The sequence below is a fragment of the Kwoniella dejecticola genome, chromosome 10 (genome assembly GCF_000512565.2).
Source record: "Kwoniella dejecticola CBS 10117 chromosome 10, complete sequence".
Taxonomy (NCBI): Eukaryota; Fungi; Basidiomycota; class Tremellomycetes; order Tremellales; family Cryptococcaceae; genus Kwoniella; species Kwoniella dejecticola.
Genome location: NC_089310.1, coordinates 1,498,989 through 1,519,988, shown reverse-complemented (window position 1 = coordinate 1,519,988; position 21,000 = coordinate 1,498,989). Strand labels below are relative to the sequence as shown.

Sequence of the window (21,000 nt, the reverse complement as noted above, 5' to 3'; positions counted from 1 at the left end):
GAGGGTGTTGCTCGTGATATAATTACTGTTGTTGTGGATGATAAGGATGATGAGTATTGAAGATGATAGTATATGATGCTGATGATGATGATCTGTGTGTTTGTTTGTCCTATTAAACTGTAAACTCAATTACCACTAAACCACCCGACTGATTTCTTTTCCCTTTCTTACTACAAGTGGCAACTTTATTATGTGACCTCTCTGACTACGTAACATATGATGATGCATATGTCCCCTGCAATGCACGTTCACACAGACAATATGTGTGCATGTGTTGGTTCGTGTCTGACATATCGGCGTTGCATAGCATACTTCCTAAGCGAGTAATGGTGTCATGCCAACGACGAGACGCCATCTCCCGACTGAGAAATGTAGACTGGGTGTTGCAAAGCGAGCGAGAACGCAATGCATCGGATAATTGCTGGATGGCTCAAAACAGTGTCGAATTATCCAGAGATACACACATCTAGATTATAACATACTAAAGCTATCTCATTCACATCGATCTAAATCACTCTACAGCTGACAATGTGCTAATGCGTACGATCGAATTCCTACCTGCTACGATGCTGAACGTCCTTGGCCCATCTATCTTTATTCTTATCTCCAAAAGCGAAGAACTTGGCTAATCCCACTGCACTCTCCACCTTTCCCTCTGGATCCTCAGTCTTCTCAGGATGCGCAATACCCAATCCATATAACCCCCTGACTTTCTGTCCGTTCAAACTGAACTCACTTGTATCTTGATCGAACTCCAAATCATCTTGCTTGATTTCTTTACCATCAACGAACAAAGTTGGGTAAGGATTAGGTTGATATCCTATAGCGTAAATAAGGTGTGTACATTCCTTCAACCTCTTGCCATAGATCTCTTTCTCGTTTTTGCTAATATCTATTTGTTCAATAACTGTCTCACCCTTATCGCCCTTCGTTTGGCCATTAGGCTGATCCTCCATATATATCTTTGACCAATCCGCTGTATCCCCTTTTAAGCCGGTGTTATCATTCACGATCCCGTCTTCCCTGTAGATCGCATACTGTATATCGCTTCTCCTGAAATTCATTATCTTCAGATCTCTTTTGCCCTCATTATGTATTTCGAACAGGTTTCGTACAGCCAAGACCCCCGAATGGGAATTACCGATCACGCCAACAACGCTTTTTCGATCTTGAGGGAATAAGGAGGGTAATGACGATTTGACCATACACTTATCTAGATCCAGTACTTCCAAGTCGGCGTTATACGGTTTGTGGAACGAAGGTATGATCGGGTGTGAGCCTGTGCATAGGAACAACCGAGAGGCAGATATGGGCGACGAAGATGAGTTGAATAGACCGACTTTCCATGTGGACCCCTTAATGCAGAGTGTGAGAAGTCCACATCAGTATCATTTCACCATATTGGCTCTATGGCGAATCGACCGAGTATGGATATCATACAAGACTCATTACTCACCTCCAGACGGGCCTCTTTGACATAATCAACCACCTTCTCCACTCCCTTGTGCCGCAGCAAACCCTTCTCGAGCATCTTGACCATATCTCCAGCTACACTCAGCTGACAGGTCGCCTCTCGATCGTATCTCTCCAAAGCGGTTATAGCATTTGGTTTAGGCGTATTCTCGATGATTCGCTGACATGTCGGAGACGAAGTCACAGCATCTAGGTAGATCTTCACTTTTGTGTTTCTGCATCGATGATTCCCAATCAAAGGAAACAGACTTGATCAGGATTTGTCCGACTGCGTCATTCTGACCACTTTCGTAGCTCGAGTTCAACTTCTAACTCACGATGAGATCTCTCGATACAGTTCATTCAATCTCCCACCTCCAAACTTTCTGTCGATCCAACAGATCTTGTTGACCCCAGAATCAAGCAGTGATTTGACGGCTGCTAATCCACCGGGACCAGCGCCGATGACAATGGCTTTATGGGTCGCTGGGAGCATGATGTGCTATGTGGATGATCGAGGGGATCGAGCGATCTGAGAAGGACTGCAAACAAAGATGCAGGGCTTATATCCTTTGTCCGGATGCGATGGGGCATGTTCGAGTCGAGACAACACACTTATCTGTTCTCTGAATGCTTTATCTTTCATATTGGAAAAGGAATGCGGCATTCTATTGTCGGTGTGATGGCGATGATAATAGGACCTAGAATGATAACTTGCTATGATCTCATCTTTCTCGGTTATATACGTATGTGCTGATCACGTGATCAACCTCCCTTTGTCCGATTCCCTGAGAGCAATAACAAGACGCGGTCCCAACATTATTCGCACTTGACAACCTCAATCCTTGATTCTCGCTCAAACAGTGTCATTGCCCAGGCCGAGACAGGCAAAGATCGCGACGAGGACGAAGAAGCAAGGCAAGAAACATGTCTCGCCCACCTACTTCGCCGCGGAATGACCGAGATCGAGCCTCGTCTTCGGCATACTACGATCACAGGCGATCTCCTGTTAGTGGAGGATGGTCAACCTCGAGACCGGATTACAGTCCGTTGCCAATGGCACCAATGGCACCAATCGCACCAATGGGGATGACGATTGATCCTCGGAATCTTACATACGGTGCCCCTTCTACATCCTCTTCGTCATCGACGCTGAATATGCCATACCAGCCCAATGTCAATGTGGGCAGCTCAAGGCGAAGTAGGAGTCCTGAAGCGCGTAATAGACAGGGGAGTGCAGGAGGTAGACCACCTTATACCGGGCAAGCACCTTTACCTTCATCCACCATCATCATCATCTCCTCACTCACCCTCACTCTAGCAATCTTCCATTCTGGTATGCTAACAGACCTCGAAATGGATTGTAGCTACTACCATGACGCCGAACCTGGTCAGATCGTTTCCCCGAATCCTGCATACACACCAGGCGGCGTCTCGCCTTACGCAAGAGATCCGAGATCAGCTCAGCCCGCTGCGTATACGAACAGACCGCCAGTAACCGCGTCGTATCGTCATCCCGACCGGCAGAGAGTCGGTTCAGGCGACCGACCTGCGGATGGTGGTCGATCACCTCTAGCTGGACCATCGGCCGCAGGACCCAGCGGAAGAGATGCGCTTGTGCCGAGTACTGGCAATGTCACCGCTGCTTTAGAGAGTTTCGCAAAGTATGTCTCAGCTCTCACTGAGCATACCTCACTGTACTGACCATCATACCATTTGAATGACTCTCTGGATTGTTTGATGTTCTAATTTTGCTGACGAGAGCTATTACACTCATGCAATAGAGCAATGCATTTGGCTTTGATCACTACCTCTCAACATGCTCTTGCACAAAAGCATTTCGCTCGCCTATCAGATTCACCTCATGTGAACCGCCAGACCCCGACATTCGAAGACGCCGAGAAACGAGTTGGCAAGGCGCAGAAATTGGTCGACGAACATATGGCAGTGCTCCACGCGAGCTTTGTCGAACTCATGAGGCGCACCATCGGTATTACCAACACCACCAATCCCTCAGACATCATCAGTGTATTCGAGCTAGATAATCTGAAAGAACGCGTCAGGAAGATCGAAGAACTCGCTCCGACACTACGAGCTAGCGGAGGTGGACCACCTGCACCTGAATCTTCATCGGGCATACCTGCGCCTCCTCCGCCTGCGGAAGATCGACCACCCACACCTCCAGCTCCACCGCCCCCTGAGGCTCCCTTGAAGAGAGCCGATGAGACAGCGCCCTCCGCGACAGAGAAGAAGAAATATAAAGTCGGCGCTATCTTAGATGAGATCACCAGACGATTGGATATAGTGGAAAATATCAAGAATGAATTTGATAGTAGGATTGACGAGGTGGAGACTGCTCTCATGGCGCAGGATAATGACGCGCTAGATAGAGAAATTCGCTTTGAGCAAAGGAGGAAATATGATGGATGGGGAGATCTGGAAGATAGGCGGGACTCAAGTGGTACGATCAGAGGTCTGAAGAGGAAAGAACGAGATGACGGTGGAGTAGAAGAATCCGGCCCCTCCGGACGACCTTCAGCGTCAGAGTCACAAGGCGTAGATGTGTCCATGGAGGAAGATGTGTCATCGGTACGGCACTTGCAGAGAGAAGTAGCGAGATTATCTGGACAAGTTCGACATCTCCAATCACAGTTGTCTACAGCTTTATCAACTTTGTCGACTTCGTCAGCTACCGCTCCCGCTCCCGCTGCGGGACCCTCAGCTCGTGGTGCGGAGCAAGCTTCGAGCCAACCTCAAGTAGAAGCAACAGCAGATCGACTGAATGAGCTCAGGTTGGAAGTGACTCGGTTAGCTGAGCAATTCAAGAATATCCATCCTCAATTCAACGGAAACGTGAATGGAACGGGTCAACCTGGTCAAAACGATATAGCCGACGTGCGAAATATGATGAACGCCATCTCAAGCGCTTTCGATACCCTTTCTGCCGATGTCAAGACCTTGATGAAAGACAAAGCGCAGCGAACTGGTGTATTCGAGAAGATCTCAAGCGGTATTCAGGCTCTGGCCGATACGATCCAGAGATGCAGAGCGGATTACACGAATTTGACCGAGGTTCAAAAGGCTTCAGCGGCTACAATCTTGTTGCACACTGAGAATCTCAAGGTGATCTCCAACGGTATTGCCTCGATGAGGAATGAGATCAATACTATCAGACAAGGTGGACCTGCGACTGGACCTGGAAATGGACTTGGACTCGAAGTTGGACAAGCTCAGAATCATTCATCTGAACCTGATGGAAGTTATTCAGCATCGCTGAAAGATCAAGAGATCCAAGAGCTGAAAAACACACTAAGCGGAGTGCAGAATGAGTTGAAAGAGATGAAAGATGGTAGAGAGGCGTGGACAAAGGAAGTCATGGCTGCTTGTCTGGAGGTGATCAGGGACGAGAATGAGAAGCGTAAAGAGGATTATGCGAAGATTGCTAAACAGGTGAGCCGCCAACAATCCAATTTCAAGACTGTTCTTCGACCTTGACCACGATTGAAAGACGGACAGTATATTTGTAGGAAAGGACGTCCAAAGCTGATTGAGACCGATCGTTGGCACGTTGTTTTGTAGGAAATATCCAAGACGATCAAAGATTACATGTCGAAACGGACTTCCTCATCCTCTTCTACTGCAGCTACCTCAACGTCAACGTCGACATCGACATCGACCCCGACGCCACCTATCTCCCAAGTCGGACCTGGTCCCCCCGATACATCTCCAGCTATCCCACCTTCTACGATCCCCCCAACTGCATCGGAGTCTCACATGGTTCCTACATCGAACTCTGTACCTTTCCCAGTTTCTGTTGAGCCTGCTCAACAGACCTCGTACCCGCAGATCCCTATATATCAAGATCAAACGATGAATGGCAGTCTTTCAGCTCAGCCTTATAACCCGGGTTCAAGTGGTGATGCGAATATCAGTGATAGCATGGATCTTGATGGGCGATAAGTGGTTGATGCATGGCTGAATCCGGTATCCTGGTTGTACATGTGTCGGTATCATGCATATGTAGTACGCTATGAAATGCGTCTACTCGGGTGATTCACTGCAGCTTGTACAAAGCTTGTCCAGATCAAATTCAATGATGATGTTTTGGGTATCACTTTCCATGCCTATGCATGTCAACGTGAATTGCGATGAACCGGAAAATAGTGAATAAGCGAAGATGTCGGATTTAAGAATCGCCCATGACACAAGCTCGTTTCTTATCCCCGATGGGTCTTCGATTTTTCGAGGTGCCACATTCATCTCTTTCCTTTATGGTTTTTACAGATTCCACCCTGAGCGTACTCGTTTTGCTTGATGCGTGGTGCTTGGTGCTTGCTCCCTGCGCTGCTTGCTGCCTGGCTTACTCGCTCACTCGTCCTCGTTGGATAGTCAGTCTAGATAATACCAAAAATCGTTGTTTGTAGCTATACTTTTGATCATCCATCAAGTCTTTAAAAAGAGGTCAAAATGGTGAGTCGGCGCTCTTGCTCAGACTGGCGATTGGTGAGGGGAATGTGAAGAAGGTCGTTATGTAAATGGACGCTTGAATGGTTGGAGGTGAGGGGATGGATTAGGTTGTCGGAATAGATGAAGATCAAAAAGGGGTCATATGAAATGGAGAAGATAACACAGGGATCACACCATGGAGAATAAGGATGTGGAGTACGTCGCTGGAAGGAGGTGTTATAATGGCCTAGGAGAAGAAATGGATGGAGGATGTTGATATCAATATTACGTCGAAGAGCGGTTTACTGATCCTTGTTTATCTCGTTCACATAGGCTCCCACTCAAAAGGAAAGAAAGGTTAGTAGTCTTTTCGCATAGTCAGGATCTCGTTGTCAGGGAGGATGTTTGTGCATGGCAGGAACTGGGACTGGCTTGGGAATCGAGGTTGTTCAGTGGATATACGGCTATACCAAGAGTGGGAGACATAGAAGGTAGATCGTGGATATTTGATATTGGTCGAGGTCAACGTTCCGCCCAGAAGGATTCCATCGACGCGAGATCAATATGGTCATAAAGTGGTATACTATCGCCTCTTATCAGTCGAACGGCGAGCGACAACGTCGAAATTTCCCAACGGGTACAATAGCACAATATACGAACAATCACCCAATATGCTCATATCGCATCTCGAGCAACTGTCATCAAGGTCTCCGCATCAGACCCATCGCACATGAAACACCATCACCGTGATCTAGATCGTATATTCACTGAACAGCCGGGAGAGAGCCTCGTATCGCAGCCATAGAGCCAATAGAGCGGAAGAGCAGTGTAGAAGAATTATTGGATTTGGGATGGATTCTGAATGTGACATGGTTTTCAAGCCGGATGCTGACTGGAATTCCTTTTCAATTTTAGACCCGAACCCCTCGATCCGCTTTACACGATGTTGTAACCCGAGAATACACCATCCACTTGCACAAGCGAGTCCACGACTTGTCTTTCAAGAAGAGTGAGCTTAGTTTCTAGTTTCCGCTTGGCTTTGTGTGCTCTGTGCACAAAGGACAGAAAGGACGAAGCTGATGTTGGGTTATTTGTTTTACTTGGGATATTGTAGAGGCCCCTAAAGCCATCAAGTCGATCGTCGAATTCGCTCAAAAGTCAATGGGTGTCAACGACGTCCGAATCTCCCCTGGACTCAACCAAGCTGTTTGGGCCCGAGGTATCCGATCGCCACCCCGAAGAATCCGAGTCCGACTTGAGAGAAAGAGAAACGATGACGAGGGAGCCAAGGAGAAGCTTTATGTGCTCGCTTCCGTCGTCGAGGGTGTTACTAGCTTCAAGGTGAGTCGGTGCATCTTTACTTATTTGACTCATTTTGATCCATAATCTCCCTTCCCTCCCTGGAGGACGGGAAGGAGAAGAGGGTCCGACCCGCAAGGAAAAGAAGAAGGGAGAAAAGAAAGTATGGTTGTTGACATACACGTGTAATGACACAGGGCCTCCAAACCGTTGTCGTTGAGGGTGACGAGTAAACTATTCCAACGTCTTCCACATTAGCAGGATCTCGTGATTACTTAGCGGGTTCAAGTCTTCCATATTTCGGGGATGCACGCCATGATACATGACACATCACACAATCACTCCGGCTTTGGACATGAACCTGAATAGCGACATTAGCATTTAGCAGCTAATCTGCAACGAATCGATTGACAAGGTTGACAGACAAACACTAATGCGTCCTCGAGCTCGAGTTCTATTGAGTGACTGACTGACTGAGACGAGGAAAGGAAGATGAAGTGCTTCTTCTGGCTAATGACTCCTGATCGGACGGATCACGAAATAATCGAGCGTCTGACGTTGCTATGTGCTATGTTGAATACTTCATTCACGTAAAAGGTACCATCCGGCAGATTCTGATCGAATGAAGTCATTTCGAGCTGAGCTAAAATCTAAGGTCGTGTTCAAAGGTATCCAAGGACTCGGTCCATCAATATTATTCAGCCTCTTGACTTAGCGTGGTACATCGGTAATACTACCTGTGACAGTACGTTTGAGATCTGCATCCACGCAATACGCACTGCGTCATCTTACAAGTCGACATTGATTGCGCCTGGAACACGATGCGCTCAGTCAGGCATACGTGAATCCATGTGTATTGCGATTGGAAGAGAACAATAAGGAAAATTGATTACGAGTAATGGCGATCGACAATTGAGTGATCACGGAGTGACTGTACTGATTGTTTGATGGACAATGAATAATCGAGACAGATTGATCGTCTTTGTTTTGTTTTGTTATGTTATGTTGTGTTGTGTTTTTGTTTGGTAGGCAATCGTCCCTCTGTATGTGTATATGTCTGCTCGCTCACACAGTGTGTAAGGATTGATACATATACGCATGAAAATTCCATGGTGAACCTTATCTCTCTATTTACTGTTTTTCTCTTTCTCGCTTTACTATATTGCAATACCGCATCATTACTGGATTACTGATAGGATACACCGGTCCGTAATTACGGGGTACTCAACCATCCATCCTTCTCGAGCCAAGCCACCAAAAGCAAAAGCAAAATCAACGTCCTTGATCCTGTTCTATCTAGTCTCATTACCTTGATTGCCTTGATTACTCTATGTCCACCCCACCGGGAAGATCGGAATGAGGCACACATCAAAAGCTGGTCGGAAGCTTCTCGACCGCCGCTCTGTCTGTGTGAACATGCTGATGAAAGTACGTAAGTCCTTGTTATCCGCCGGTACCTAGTCAACCTTGATGGTGTCCCCCACCGTATCTATCTATCTATCCTGAACCATAAGCCTATCCCCACTGTACAAGCATCGTCCACATAGACCATCGTCATCTTGCCGTCATTTGGTATGCTGCACACTGTCCTATCCTTTAGCTCTAATTACTGTGTTACCCTAGATCACCATCACCCATCACCATCACCATCACCATCACCATCAAATTGATAAACATGAGGCACACACACAATCAGTCGCGTCAACAACCGCCCTTTTCGCCACTGTACCAATCCAAAAATCAAAAATCACAAATCATGCCTGCCGCCTTTCCTCGGTTTTAGAAATGAACAATGCATGGGATTCTACCGTCACATTGCTATTTCAACCATCTACACATGGTCCAGGGTCATGTAATGCATAAGTAGATGACTTCGAAGATTGAAGATACGAGCTTGAGCTCATTACTTGGTATCCAGATCGGACCTGAGCAAAACGGCTTGCGAAGACCAACCCACTTAGCTGCTATCTAGAATTGAAGGTACCGAAACTTCTAGACCGACTTGAAGATTACCTAAAGCGGGGTACACAACTCCATCAATCAAGACCCCAAAGGCTCTAACGGGTCGTTTCATCCTGATCATTTCCTGAAAACCTCATTTCCTTGGAATGATCCAGTAATCGGTTGATTCCACATCCAATTTCGCTTTCTCATCTTCGAAACTCCATCAAGACCATCAATCATCCGTACCTTCCCCTTGATCTAGAGATAACCACACAGACGGAAGAGGTAATCCCGAGCGACATCGATGATGGGTTAAGACGTGGTCATCGGGATGAAAGTGATAGAAGGATGAATTCAGACTTGGGAGAGGACGATCAGTGGGTGCCACTTTTGGGTACGGACAAAGAAGGAAAGGTGAGTCGACTCGACGTACTTTGAGCCATTCCCCATCCATCGAGTATAGCTGATTAGACTATAATGGACTGATTGCCAGCCGAGACCTCGGGTAAAAAATCAGATTGAAAGGGAAAAGGAAAAGGAAAAGGAAACCTTATTCGGACTGATTTACTGTATCACTACAGCACTATCAATAGCCGAACATTACGACTTCCTAATTTACAGTACTTTCCTCCACTTTCGTTGGCCACCGCTTCTTCGACTTTCCTTCTTCCTCATCTTGATCATCCACTCGTGCTCATTAGTCTTGAAATCATCAGTCCTTTGAATTGATCAGACTAAAGATAAGAGTAAGACATATGTACCTATCAACATTGATCGATGATTTTCGACATGGCAAGTGGTCTGGTCTGACGATATTTCCTCGGCGTCTTCCTTCCTTCTTCCCCTATTCCTGGCGAGGCATTACTCATTCTCTCTTAACGATACCTTTGGTATGATCGATTAGAGGAGCAAGTTACCATCAACTAACACTCTATCCCCACTGAAAATACTTGACAAATTACCATTATCGAAGAAATCGAACATTATATGTTCTCTCCTGCCCTTTGGACTAAGCAAGGTTGTCAAGCTCACCGTCAATATCATCACGATCTCCTCTATCCTCCGAGACACTCATACTGGATCATACACTACGGATATGCCGACGGCTGCTGCGCTTGTGTGTTCGCTCAGCTGCTCCTTGACTTTGACCTCCTAATTTACTTCTTTGGGCGCGTTCTTCCTTCCTTCCTTGATCAAAATCAAAAGCCAAAGGAATACCAAATATCCTCCACCGATATCAGACCACTGATCTACTGACAAATCCTCTGCTCACATGCCTGGGGAATTATGGATAAGGTTGAGGGTATCAAGTTAGGTATGAACATGTATCGGCAATGGACATGGTCTGCGGTCTGTGCGATTGATGATTGACTGTACCTTATGGTTAATCGTAACCAAGTGTAAAGCGTGTAATGTTCGTATGATGCTCAATAGCCAGGAAAGAAAGAGATCAGCCGATATGGCTTATAGTCTAGTTGAGTCGATTGAAGCAGAGTTATCTGTACAAAATGATCTTCCCTCTACATTCCTCCTTCTTTGACATCCCCCATTAGCCCTTTTGATCATTCCATCACCGACGACTTGTTCTATTTTCCTTCTGGGTTTCTGCTCTTCCTTCCTTCCTTCCTTCCTTCCTTCCTTCGTTATTTGCTTACACTGCTAGCGATCTATCTGCTTCTGCGTTCTGCTTTGTGCAGGAAAAGGAGGACGGGAAGAGAAAGCGAGGAAAGGAAATAGAGTAAAACAGACTTTTCTTCCTTCCTTCCTTCTTTCCTTCTTGCCAAGTCGTGATCATCATCGCGATCACTTGACCTTCCTTGACTTGATCGAAACAGACTTTCCTTCTCAAGATGAATATCGATCATGATCACTCTCCTTCCTCATCTCCTCTTCCCGAGACGATAAATCCCAGATTATTGAATCCATCACTGTTCGATCCAAATAACCATCTTCGTCCATTCCCTCCTCTAAGGGATCAAAGCTCTTCGTACATTACCAAATCAGAGAACCTGCTTCCGACTTCGGTATCTCATTCAGCTCAGCCTCAACCTCGACCTCAACCTTCAGACAGTTATTACCCCGCCCTTCCTTCAATTGACCCTTCGACATACGCGAGGATCTGCGATAACCCTTTCCATCCTCTGATGAAAAACGATACTTGCAGCTCCGTTTGGTTATCTGAAGATTGGAAAGCTCTTCCTTTCTTACCATCATCCTCGCCCGATTGGCCTGCCTATCGACCTAGACCTGCTTTGGTAATTCCGCACAACCAGAATCAGAATCTAGCGGTATACAGTAAAGAAAAGACGAGAGGTACTCGTAGAACAGAAACTCAAACTCAAACTCAAACTCAAAGGCAATCTATAATCCCCTTATCGCTCGACAAATCGCCACAACCCAGATTGAATCCGCAATCTCGACCTTCATCCTCCTTTCACCGCCCTTCCTTGGTACCTACCAACCACGTCCAAGAGTCAGAGCTCAGTCTCATTCCTGGTCACAACATGCAAGAAATGGTAAAACCTTCCCTATACGGTCGATCACGATCATTCCCTTTCCCTCGAGTCGGCGGGAAAGTGAATTTGAGTGTGAATCTCGAGGATCAAATCGATAATCATCTTAGTTCAGAATATCGCGACCCTCCGAAAAGCCCTCATCACCACCAGCAACTGTACGACGCTACAACCACTATGATGACATCTGATATGGGGTGTAGTAATCAACAATATCCTCTTGGACCGCCCATCGCCTTGAAAAACTCAAACCTTGTGACTGATCGTATCGAGGCTTCCTCTTCTTCGCCTTATTCGGACGAATCAAGTCCCAGAGGGTATTGTGAGGCGAATGGCAGTATCGGAACGAGACGAAACCATTTGGACGTCGACGTAGAGGAGATCGGATTTGATGGTGAAGATGAAGTGTCTGTAATGAAGATTGAACTGAGTGAAGACTCGGCATGTAATCCCGATCAGACGAATCACTCTCAGCCCAATTCCACCTCAGAATCCAGATTCAATTCCAACACGAGAGTAATTTCCTTGAACCAGTATACAGAATCACCTTCGTCTTCTACTTCTGCTCCTAGTCCTAGGAAGACACCGCTGCTACAGCCAATATTCCAAGATCGTCCGAAATTCAAAATCGCCACCCCCACTCCCATTCCCATTACCGAGCCGAAGCAGAACCATCAAGCATCCCCCGAGATCGTTCCATCCTCAGTGATTGCTGAACGCGCGGAGAGGGAAAAGAGTGAAGAGCCGATCAGTACGAATGGTAGATATCCTACGAGACAACGTCCTGTCAGTGTCAGTACCATCGCCAAGGATAAGGTTCCGCAAATTCCAAGAAATGGAAATGGGAAGAAAGGTACGAGAAAGGGTTCGAAGCAGCACAGTGAGATGGATAGAATCGTAAAAGCGGAGATGATCTTCGAAGTGACGATGAAGGTGAACGCGAAGGCGAAGGCGAAGGCGAAAGCGAAGGCGAAGAAAAATGGTAAAAATGGAGTCGGTGGTAAAGCAAATGACAAAAATGATGGTGGTGGCGGGTATAGGCCCAGGGTGCTTGCAAATGGCTCGAACGGTACGAATGGTACGAATAATACGAACGGAGCAAAGAATAGGAATGGGGATAAAGTACCTACGGGTGCTTTCTTGTTCCAACTCATGGAGTGAGTGATTCGAATTTCCTGTATAGCTACACCCACTGGTTGAGATATCGCGGAATGAGAAGTGAACAGTAAGCTGATTCAAATTCAATTTCAACGTGCCTGTCTTCACTGTATGTCCATTCTGCGGATAAGATTCCTTGCATTCGACAAGTATCCTGGATATGTGATTATGAAGAACCAAGTGGCGTTCATACCCAATACAGAAGCCGTGAGTCACTCGTGAAGTGCACATGGATCTATCAGCGAAATATAGGTCAGATGAGATCGGTATGATGTATGTGCCGTAGCTGACACCTGAGTGGGTGATTGTGGCATTTTTCCAGTTTGCCAAGTTTGGTGAGTACCCTTCAGCTTCGATTAATTAAAATCGTTGAATCTCTCCACTTGAGAGTGAGCACATCCAGGCTGATGATCTTGAATTTCGCCTTTGATTTCATGTTTTGATTCGAAACCATCAGTCTATTCAAGGGATATAAAGGACCATATCTCGAGAGGAACGGTTACGAGACCTTGGGAATCGTTCCAGCGAAATTTGAACAAGTGAGCGATACTCCACATTTACCTTATCACCACTCCATGAGCACCAGCAACATGGCTGACGTGATTTGAATGTGCGGGTGATTTACGTACGAAGTTATATTGCTTCGTGGCCTTTCCATCGATTAGCCGTCCCCGGAACCAGCTTGAAGTGAGTAATGATCATACTTACACGACCGATACATCCGAAGAAGGCAGAACGAAGAACGAGGGGCTGAGCGAGCATGTATGCTGACGAGGTTTCTGGATGATCGATCGATTCGTTTGGTGGAATGACAGATCGCAAATCATCGATATACCGACATTCGACGAGTTAGCCTTACAATGGCGTGAATACGGGTTAGATCAAAATGCCTTCAATGTGGAACGAGCGAGAATCGAAAATTGGGTCAAGCACACAAAACCTGTCAAACCTTATGTTCTGACGGAGAAGGAGAAAGCCACTCTGAGAACTATCAACTTCAGGAGACGACCAAGTAGATGGGTGACCTCGGTCCACAACGGCGATGACGGCGATGACGACGAGTATATAGCCCCCAAAGCGAAAAAGGCTCGAAAGACGCCTATGACTCGAGAGGAAAGGCGATCGACGAGTAGAGTAGTGGAAAGTCAATTAAGGTCTACTGTGGCCGAGGAAGACATTGCTGAGCTGCTCTCAGAGGAAGAACTGGAATCAAGGGAATCGGAAGATACCGTGAGTGGTTGAATCCTATAACTCACTGAGTATGCCGCACAGACCCGCAGCATGCCTGAAAGCACGACGATAAACTTGCTTTTCCTTTCCCATGCTAATCAAGTTGTTTATCCACTCATAGGAAACTCGAAATTCTTCTCCCGATATTCCACTGGCATCCCTATCTCAACCTCCAACCGGCAGAGTCGACACCACGCTAGGAAGGAAGTGTTTGAAATTTTCGATCGGAGATACGACCGTGTCTCTCCCCCTTCCACGTACACCTACACCTGAGAGGCCTGAGAAGACGAACGGTCATCCGTCGTTCGCGAATATCGGAATGGAAACACTTGAAAACGATCAAGAAGGTGAGCTTGACGCAGTATTTTGACAGCGTTTGGGGGGTTGATAGTTGAGCTGATAATTATGACTGTACAGAGCTTACTTACCAGAAAGAAAAGGAACTTTATACCCCGTCGCCTACTTTCTCGAATCCGATTATCACTCCACAGACAGGAAAGCAGTTCATGGCCGAGGACGGAAGCGCTGAGAAATTCGGAGCTCACGAGAAGAAGCGATTGGTCTAAATCGCGGATATGGTATTTCGTGTTTGAGGGACGGAGCTGATAAAAGTATATAAGGATAAGGGGAAGGAGAAGGGTTTGCGAATGGGTAAAAGTGAATAATAATTCGGTTCATGGTTGAAGGAAATATATCGGCAGAGAGCGCAAGAACGATAAAGAGGAATATCGAGGAGATGGATACGGTAGCTGCTGAGAGTAGGGGAAAATTATAGTAGTAGACATCAATCAAGTAGACATCAATTGTAGTATAGATCTTTCCATCGAATCAAATCGGATTTAGATCGCTCGTGCCAGATGTATATTGTGTGCATAGCAGTTCGTTAGAATCGTCATTTAATATTTATGGTGTAGCATGAGGTGAACCTAGAGTATCGAATATCAGCCTGAAAGTTGTTTCGTGTTTCAAGCCACAAATTCTAGTCCAATCAGATAATTCTGTAAGGATCAATACTCACTACAAAGCAGATATCTGTTGATCTGTAACCCTCCATTCCGCTTTACCGATATACCAACTCTTCTCACCTCCTTTGTCCTTCTGTATTCGGTCGATGTCCGTTTCATAGAGGGAGACGTCCACTTCGATGAAGTATAGCGTTGAGAACCTCTCTTCCCGGTGCACCCATTTTTCGCGCGGCGAGTCTCCATTCTGCGCTCCCTTCGAAGTGAGAATAGGGTTAGGTCGGGAGTGGATATTTCGGATTGTGCTATGCTGGAAGAACGGTATTATCTCCTTGGCGGAAGGTAGTATATAGAACGCCGTGGGACTGGGCGACGCGCATTGTTTTGTAGGTAGAGGCGTCTGTGATTCTGAGGTTGAGGAATTGGATAGAAGGATAAAACGTGTGAAGTTGTCTTCGAGTCGGTGAAGGGATATCAATATGATTAGTTGAGAGTCAAGCATCATGAAGCACAGAATCGGTATGGACTCACTAGAAATGCCTTGCGTGCCTTCGTACAAGATATCCAGCTGATCCTCGTACAGCTTAGCAGCGGCCTTCGAACACAGTGCCGCCCCTTCACCTTCTTCCAAATCAGCCTCCGTTGGATTTAGTAAAGAGATAGCTGCTCCGGCTGTTGATGGGTATGTCTTCAGCTTCGCTGTGGGGTATTGAGCTTTGATGAATTTTGATGATTGACCTAATGCCTATACACGCAGTCAACAAATGGGTCGATCAATCAGCTGCAATCCAGGGCTGTGATAATATTAATAATTAACTCACCTGCTCATGACTCCGTATCCACCTGATATCCTCTTTCTTCACCCCTTTGCGCACTACTAACACGTGGCTTATAGGCAGTGCCAAGTCTGCTATTATCCTTCTCCGTCGTTGGGTATCACCAAGCTCTGTGTCATCACCATGCAAGCTCGAGAGAAGGCAATCTAAGGTCTCGGTCACTCCGCCATGTATCGTGTTCTCCAGAGGTAAAACGTGGAAGGTCGCTGATGTTTCCCATATCGCTATTCAGGTATTATTGCCTCAGCATGGGAACAAGGTTGTCAACGGTGAAACAGCTCACCAGAGATACTTGGACATGGTATCAACTCGATATTTGTATCGTAGCATGATTTGAATGCTGCTGCCGCCTGTGCCAACACTCAGATCAGCTTTCCTAAAATGTTAACTTGAGTGATATGTCCGAAATGAGGGGACCGATATTTACCATCTGGCCATATGTTCCGGGTGGTCCTAAGTATGCCATAGTATACGATGATGTGGGTCCATCTTGTAGCTTTGCTCGTTTAGTAAAAGGCTCTCCATTCCGATTCCCGATCTCATTCTCATTGTTTCCACTCGGATTGACCATCTTGCCTAGTTCAGATTGTGAGCCAAGATTCGAGCTTGAGATGAAACGAAAGAAACAAAAACCCAACTCGCAAGGAGATATCCGAAATATCATAATCGATAACACAGACAACCACGTGTCGCTCACCTTCTTATGTAAGCTGAAAATTCGAGGGGTGCAGCGGAATCAGACATGCCACTGACTTCCAAACTCCGAATGATGCAAAACGCCGAAGCCAAAATCCAACGAAATCTTTGATTGTCACTCACTGTACCACTGTACGGCGCATGGTTGAATCCTCTCACCGTAGCATCTGCATCGAATTATCATCAAATCGACAGACTCAAAGAGATTATAGTCCTACCTTCTTCATCCTTCAAATTCAACACACACATTAGGTAGGTCCACGTCCATTGCGACTCATCCACTCGCCATTGGACTCAGGAAAGACGAAAGACAGGAAGCTGATCATAGGATACTGTGTTTTTCCGCCATCGCTCCCTTCTTACCTCGATCTCGAACTGTCGACCCGTCATTATCGTCAATTTTGCCGCTGCCCCTCTCGTACTACAACACCAACTACCAATTCACCAATCAATCAACAACCCACCACATCACACAGTCAAGATGGGTAAGGTCCACGGTTCCCTCGCTCGAGCGGGTAAAGTCAGATCTCAAGTGGGTTTAGAATCTCAATCCACCATAAGGAGCGATGATAGATGAGATATAGGGAGAAAGAAAAGGCTGATGGGGTTTGACGTTTGTTTAGGCTCCTAAAGTCGAGAAGCAAGAGAAGAAGAAGACCCCTAAAGGTCGAGCAAGTGAGTGATTATTTCGTCTCTTGAAGAGGTATTGCGGTGTATGGGCAACAACAGATAGAATGTGTGGAGTATTGCGATCGTTAAGGGGATCGAGAATTTCCAGTGGCAGAGGAAGTCCCTTGGAATGGAGTTTAGTGAACGTATGGATATTGGAGTGAGAGTCGAAATGATGAGGGAGATAGCGGATGAGCCAGCTCAAAATATGGACAATCATGAAATGGGAGTAATCGCTGACCGTGTCCTCACCCTACAGAGAAGAGAATCCAGTACAACAGACGGTATGTCGACATCCTTGTCTACGTCCACGTTCACATCGATCAAGATAGAACAAGATAGCGCAGAATGGTGTCAGGCTTGGGTCACGTACTAATCGTTGTCATGTTTGACCATTAGATTCGTTAACGTCACTGTTGCCCCCGGCGGTAAACGACGAATGTGAGTGACCTTTTCTTTTCTTCTTTATTCTCTCTATATTTTGCGATGTTTGTCTCTCTTTGCGTCTCGCTGTCACTCAACAACATCCACGCCCACGCCTACACCCATCCGGATGATACATAAATCAAGCATAGTTCACTCTGAAAATACATGAACGAACTACAACTAGAAATTAGTCTTTCGCTCCTATCTGAATCTCTCTCTTTCCTCTTCCTTCTTTCTGCTCTACTTAATTGGCTGAGACATCAGAATCGGTGAGAAGAGAGTGATGCTGATTACTTGGACTTGGATTTGGAATCAATAGGAACCAACAACCAGCTGGTAAATCCGGATAAACGATTCAATCTCAACAAAGCAAAACTAGAACAAGTCAAACAACATGGTTTCTTTGTAGGATCGATCCGTTTGGATTTGGGAGTTGCCCTGGATGGATTGGATTGGATTTGGGGGAATATCGAATTACATCAATTTATATCGCAATGTATTCGGATTTCCATCTCTGCTATATTCATCGTCATTGTAATACCTAGCTGCGTTCCTGCAGATACAAAGCCATTCTACTATTGAGAGTGCTTTTGTGTCCTCATCAGCTAGCAATGTTTCATTGTTTCAGCTTGTTTGATCGGATTGATCTGCTGAAATGCCAGGCCAAGGGAAGCAGTACTCGTACCATTCTTCTGATCGAGTATTCTCGACTACTTGGACGGGTGAAACAGCACTCCTGCCTTGCTTAGCTTACAAGTCCTGATTTCATTTGGACACCTTCACTCAATCTCAATGAAGCCCCGGAAGATGCATGAATAAGCAAATGATGATGGATAACTATGATACAGGACTGCGATGCTGAATGAGGACAAATCGATGCAACTGCTAGGGTTTAAGATAGACTTAGGTGAATTCGGTGATCCGTATGAGGACAGGAAGCAGAGCGCGACGCATTACCAAGGTAACGGAGGTTCGACAGCATTTATCCTTGTCGAAACTAGTTGTCGGACCATTCCAGCCATCCACTTCCCATCGACCTGAACGAGTGGCGACCATCAAACTCAGCTTTTCCCACTTACAGTGACTGATGACATAAATGGAGGGAAGAGAAGGAAGCTCGACTTACTGTTATTCTGGGCGAATGGAAATCTGGACCTTGATCAACTCCGTACCCATTCTCTTTCCTCCATCTATCAAATTTTGAGGTTGTAACAGTAAGCGTCAAATTCCGTCAACCCTGGTTTCCAGCATACTGCTTCGGAATTGGAGGAAGTGAAGGAAGTGGAAGTTGAGGGGGAGGGGGACTTACTTCTCAGGAGGGAAAGTCTCATTATAATGTACAGCGTAATACTCATGATTCATCATTTCGCCCAATATCGCATAATCCCTAGCAAAGCCATCGACAGGCATAATTTCCATGACGGCTGATTTGGGTTTCATCCATAATTGATGAGATAATCCGTTGCCATGAACCCCAAACATCACCTACAACCCCCACCATACCGCCAATCAGCATCAATTCAGATCAGATCTCCTCGAGGGTATTTATCTTGATCGACAATTTGACAGTTCGACATTTCGACAGCCCACTCCACTCACATCCGTTTTCATGACCAGACAAAATTGGTCGACCCGAGGTAATTTCTCCATAAATGCATTATTGAACTCGATCACACCTTCGTCCTCTAATTTCTCCATCTCCGCTATCAGTTCCTTGTTGTCCTCGTCGACCAGCCGCCTGTGCGTCAATTGCCTAGCACGACCAAGAAAAGATCGATCAGTGGGTTGACTTTGGACGAGGTGGACGATGAACAAGTTAGTGTCACGCAGAAGAGGGAGACATACCGATTTATATACGTGACGATAGGGACTTTAGCATTCTTCCTTTTGAAGTCGCAACCCTCGGCCAGAGCTAGACGCTTGATCTGATCTCGTAATGGGTCCATCCATGTAAGAGGGACGTCAAGTAATGGTAAATCCGCATTGGCCTTGTTCCAATACTTGACTTCTTGTCCTACTCTGTGAGCAGACCATCGCTAAAGATAGGCCCCGGAATGGTTTGATCAGCCGGCTTGCACCACTCGAGACATTAGAGACCCTTTCTACAACTCACATCCGCAATGGCAATCTTATCGAACAAGAAAGTGACTCCGCTTTTCTTCCTGTCTTCATACACAGTAGCCTCCTCGATCTCAGCTTCTGGAAGTACCGCTTGTTGGAACCAGGTAGTTATACCCGCTCGATCTCGCTAGAAGGATTATTCCGATCCATCAGCAAGTTCTCCCTCTGTTCAGGAGAAGTAGATGAGGCAACGGTGATGATGAAAAGACATACCCAATCGGCAGATTCAGCTCTATATATCAATCTCGAAGGAAGTTCGATCTCTCCAGCAGCAGTGACGACTCTCCAAAGCCCCAAGAACATCTCTCCGATAAAATGGTAATAATGATTCAAGAACGAGCTGAGTGTGCCTTCCTTGACATCGGCAAACATCAAGCTGACCCCCGACTTCCGTATCGCTGCTTTACCCAGCAATGACCGTTCTTTCGCCTCTTGCGGACTAACAATCATGATTCGGTCTTCTCCTGCCGGTTGGTGGTTGTGGTATTTGTCCTCGGGATCTGAAAGGGCGGACAGGATACCGCTTATTCCGTATGAGGGTAGAGATTCTGGGTCAGAGGTCATAATTACGAAAGTTCCGTTGGCGGAGTATAGATTGTGGAAGTAGTCTGTGATGCCGAGTTGCGTCAGTCAGTATACTCGTGGTAGTCCGAACTACATGTCAATAGCATAAGGGGTTGACGAGGGCTGTAAGGAAGAAGCCACTTGCTGAATCCTGCCACGCCGCTCATATAAGTCGTCTCAGGAAAATCATCCTCGGCGACGTATAAGTCTGCCCATCGATTTACGGTTGTTGACGGTAGAAACTTGGACAATTTGCTTATATGCTACGGAGAGGAGTCAATTTCAGTACACCAATCTCATGTGATAGAGTGACTAAGCCTATGATGAGCTCACTTGTATAGTAGACTGGCCGGTGGTTTGCTGGACTACGGTATGAGTGAGAAAGACCGTTATTCCGAATCCAGCCAGTAAGAATACCGTCAGTCGATTGATGGCGACCGGCATGTTGATCAGTCGCTTTGAGGATGAATGCGGAGACGAGAAAGGCGATTCTATTCGAATAGCTCCTCTACGATGGGATTTGGGTGTTGATGGGATGTGGGGAGTTGAGCTGCGGTACATGAAGAAAAGATGGAACGCGATCAGTCACTCAGCGCAGTGATAGCTAGGCGGCGTCAAGAGAAGAGGTGGAAATCCAAGGTGATATCTCGGGACACGCTGAACGCAAGAGGAAATAATACTGCT

The 21,000-nt window shown here is 46.3% G+C and overlaps 7 protein-coding genes across 7 annotated transcripts; 4 read left to right on the top strand and 3 right to left on the bottom strand.

Annotated features, from left to right (window-relative positions):
• Window positions 1–554: 554 nt before the first annotated feature.
• On the bottom strand, window positions 555–1,948 carry I303_108086 (uncharacterized protein; the record flags this gene model as incomplete). Its single annotated transcript, XM_018411337.1, has 3 exons — window positions 555–1,355; window positions 1,457–1,688; window positions 1,791–1,948. 3 exons carry the CDS (start codon window positions 1,946–1,948, stop codon window positions 555–557), a joined length of 1,191 nt encoding a protein of 396 aa, XP_018260005.1.
• A 431-nt stretch (window positions 1,949–2,379) lies between these two features.
• On the top strand, window positions 2,380–5,412 carry I303_108085 (uncharacterized protein; the record flags this gene model as incomplete). The annotated part of the gene is made up of 3 exons (XM_018411336.1): window positions 2,380–3,116; window positions 3,237–4,902; window positions 5,032–5,412. 3 exons carry the CDS (start codon window positions 2,380–2,382, stop codon window positions 5,410–5,412), a joined length of 2,784 nt encoding a protein of 927 aa, XP_018260004.1.
• A 682-nt stretch (window positions 5,413–6,094) lies between these two features.
• Window positions 6,095–7,430, top strand: I303_108084 (60S ribosomal eL31 domain-containing protein; the record flags this gene model as incomplete). Its single annotated transcript, XM_018411335.2, has 5 exons — window positions 6,095–6,114; window positions 6,232–6,373; window positions 6,814–6,907; window positions 7,013–7,239; window positions 7,395–7,430. The coding sequence occupies 5 exons, from the start codon at window positions 6,095–6,097 to the stop codon at window positions 7,428–7,430; spliced, it is 519 nt and encodes a 172-aa protein (XP_018260003.2).
• A 3,561-nt stretch (window positions 7,431–10,991) lies between these two features.
• On the top strand, window positions 10,992–14,608 carry I303_108083 (uncharacterized protein; the record flags this gene model as incomplete). Its single annotated transcript, XM_018411334.1, has 8 exons — window positions 10,992–12,811; window positions 12,944–13,019; window positions 13,099–13,147; window positions 13,270–13,351; window positions 13,446–13,499; window positions 13,628–14,042; window positions 14,164–14,389; window positions 14,460–14,608. The coding sequence occupies 8 exons, from the start codon at window positions 10,992–10,994 to the stop codon at window positions 14,606–14,608; spliced, it is 2,871 nt and encodes a 956-aa protein (XP_018260002.1).
• A 451-nt stretch (window positions 14,609–15,059) lies between these two features.
• I303_108082 (uncharacterized protein) lies at window positions 15,060–16,411 on the bottom strand (the record flags this gene model as incomplete). The annotated part of the gene is made up of 5 exons (XM_018411333.1): window positions 15,060–15,457; window positions 15,536–15,749; window positions 15,826–16,064; window positions 16,124–16,190; window positions 16,268–16,411. 5 exons carry the CDS (start codon window positions 16,409–16,411, stop codon window positions 15,060–15,062), a joined length of 1,062 nt encoding a protein of 353 aa, XP_018260001.1.
• Window positions 16,412–17,017: 606 nt separating this feature from the next.
• On the top strand, window positions 17,018–17,981 carry I303_108081 (40S ribosomal protein eS30; the record flags this gene model as incomplete). Its single annotated transcript, XM_018411332.1, has 5 exons — window positions 17,018–17,068; window positions 17,160–17,211; window positions 17,465–17,489; window positions 17,605–17,646; window positions 17,951–17,981. The coding sequence occupies 5 exons, from the start codon at window positions 17,018–17,020 to the stop codon at window positions 17,979–17,981; spliced, it is 201 nt and encodes a 66-aa protein (XP_018260000.1).
• Window positions 17,982–18,584: 603 nt separating this feature from the next.
• I303_108080 (uncharacterized protein) lies at window positions 18,585–20,760 on the bottom strand (the record flags this gene model as incomplete). The annotated part of the gene is made up of 9 exons (XM_065969753.1): window positions 18,585–18,668; window positions 18,758–18,821; window positions 18,941–19,116; window positions 19,231–19,384; window positions 19,477–19,667; window positions 19,745–19,879; window positions 19,966–20,360; window positions 20,462–20,579; window positions 20,650–20,760. The coding sequence occupies 9 exons, from the start codon at window positions 20,758–20,760 to the stop codon at window positions 18,585–18,587; spliced, it is 1,428 nt and encodes a 475-aa protein (XP_065825825.1).
• Window positions 20,761–21,000: the final 240 nt, after the last annotated feature.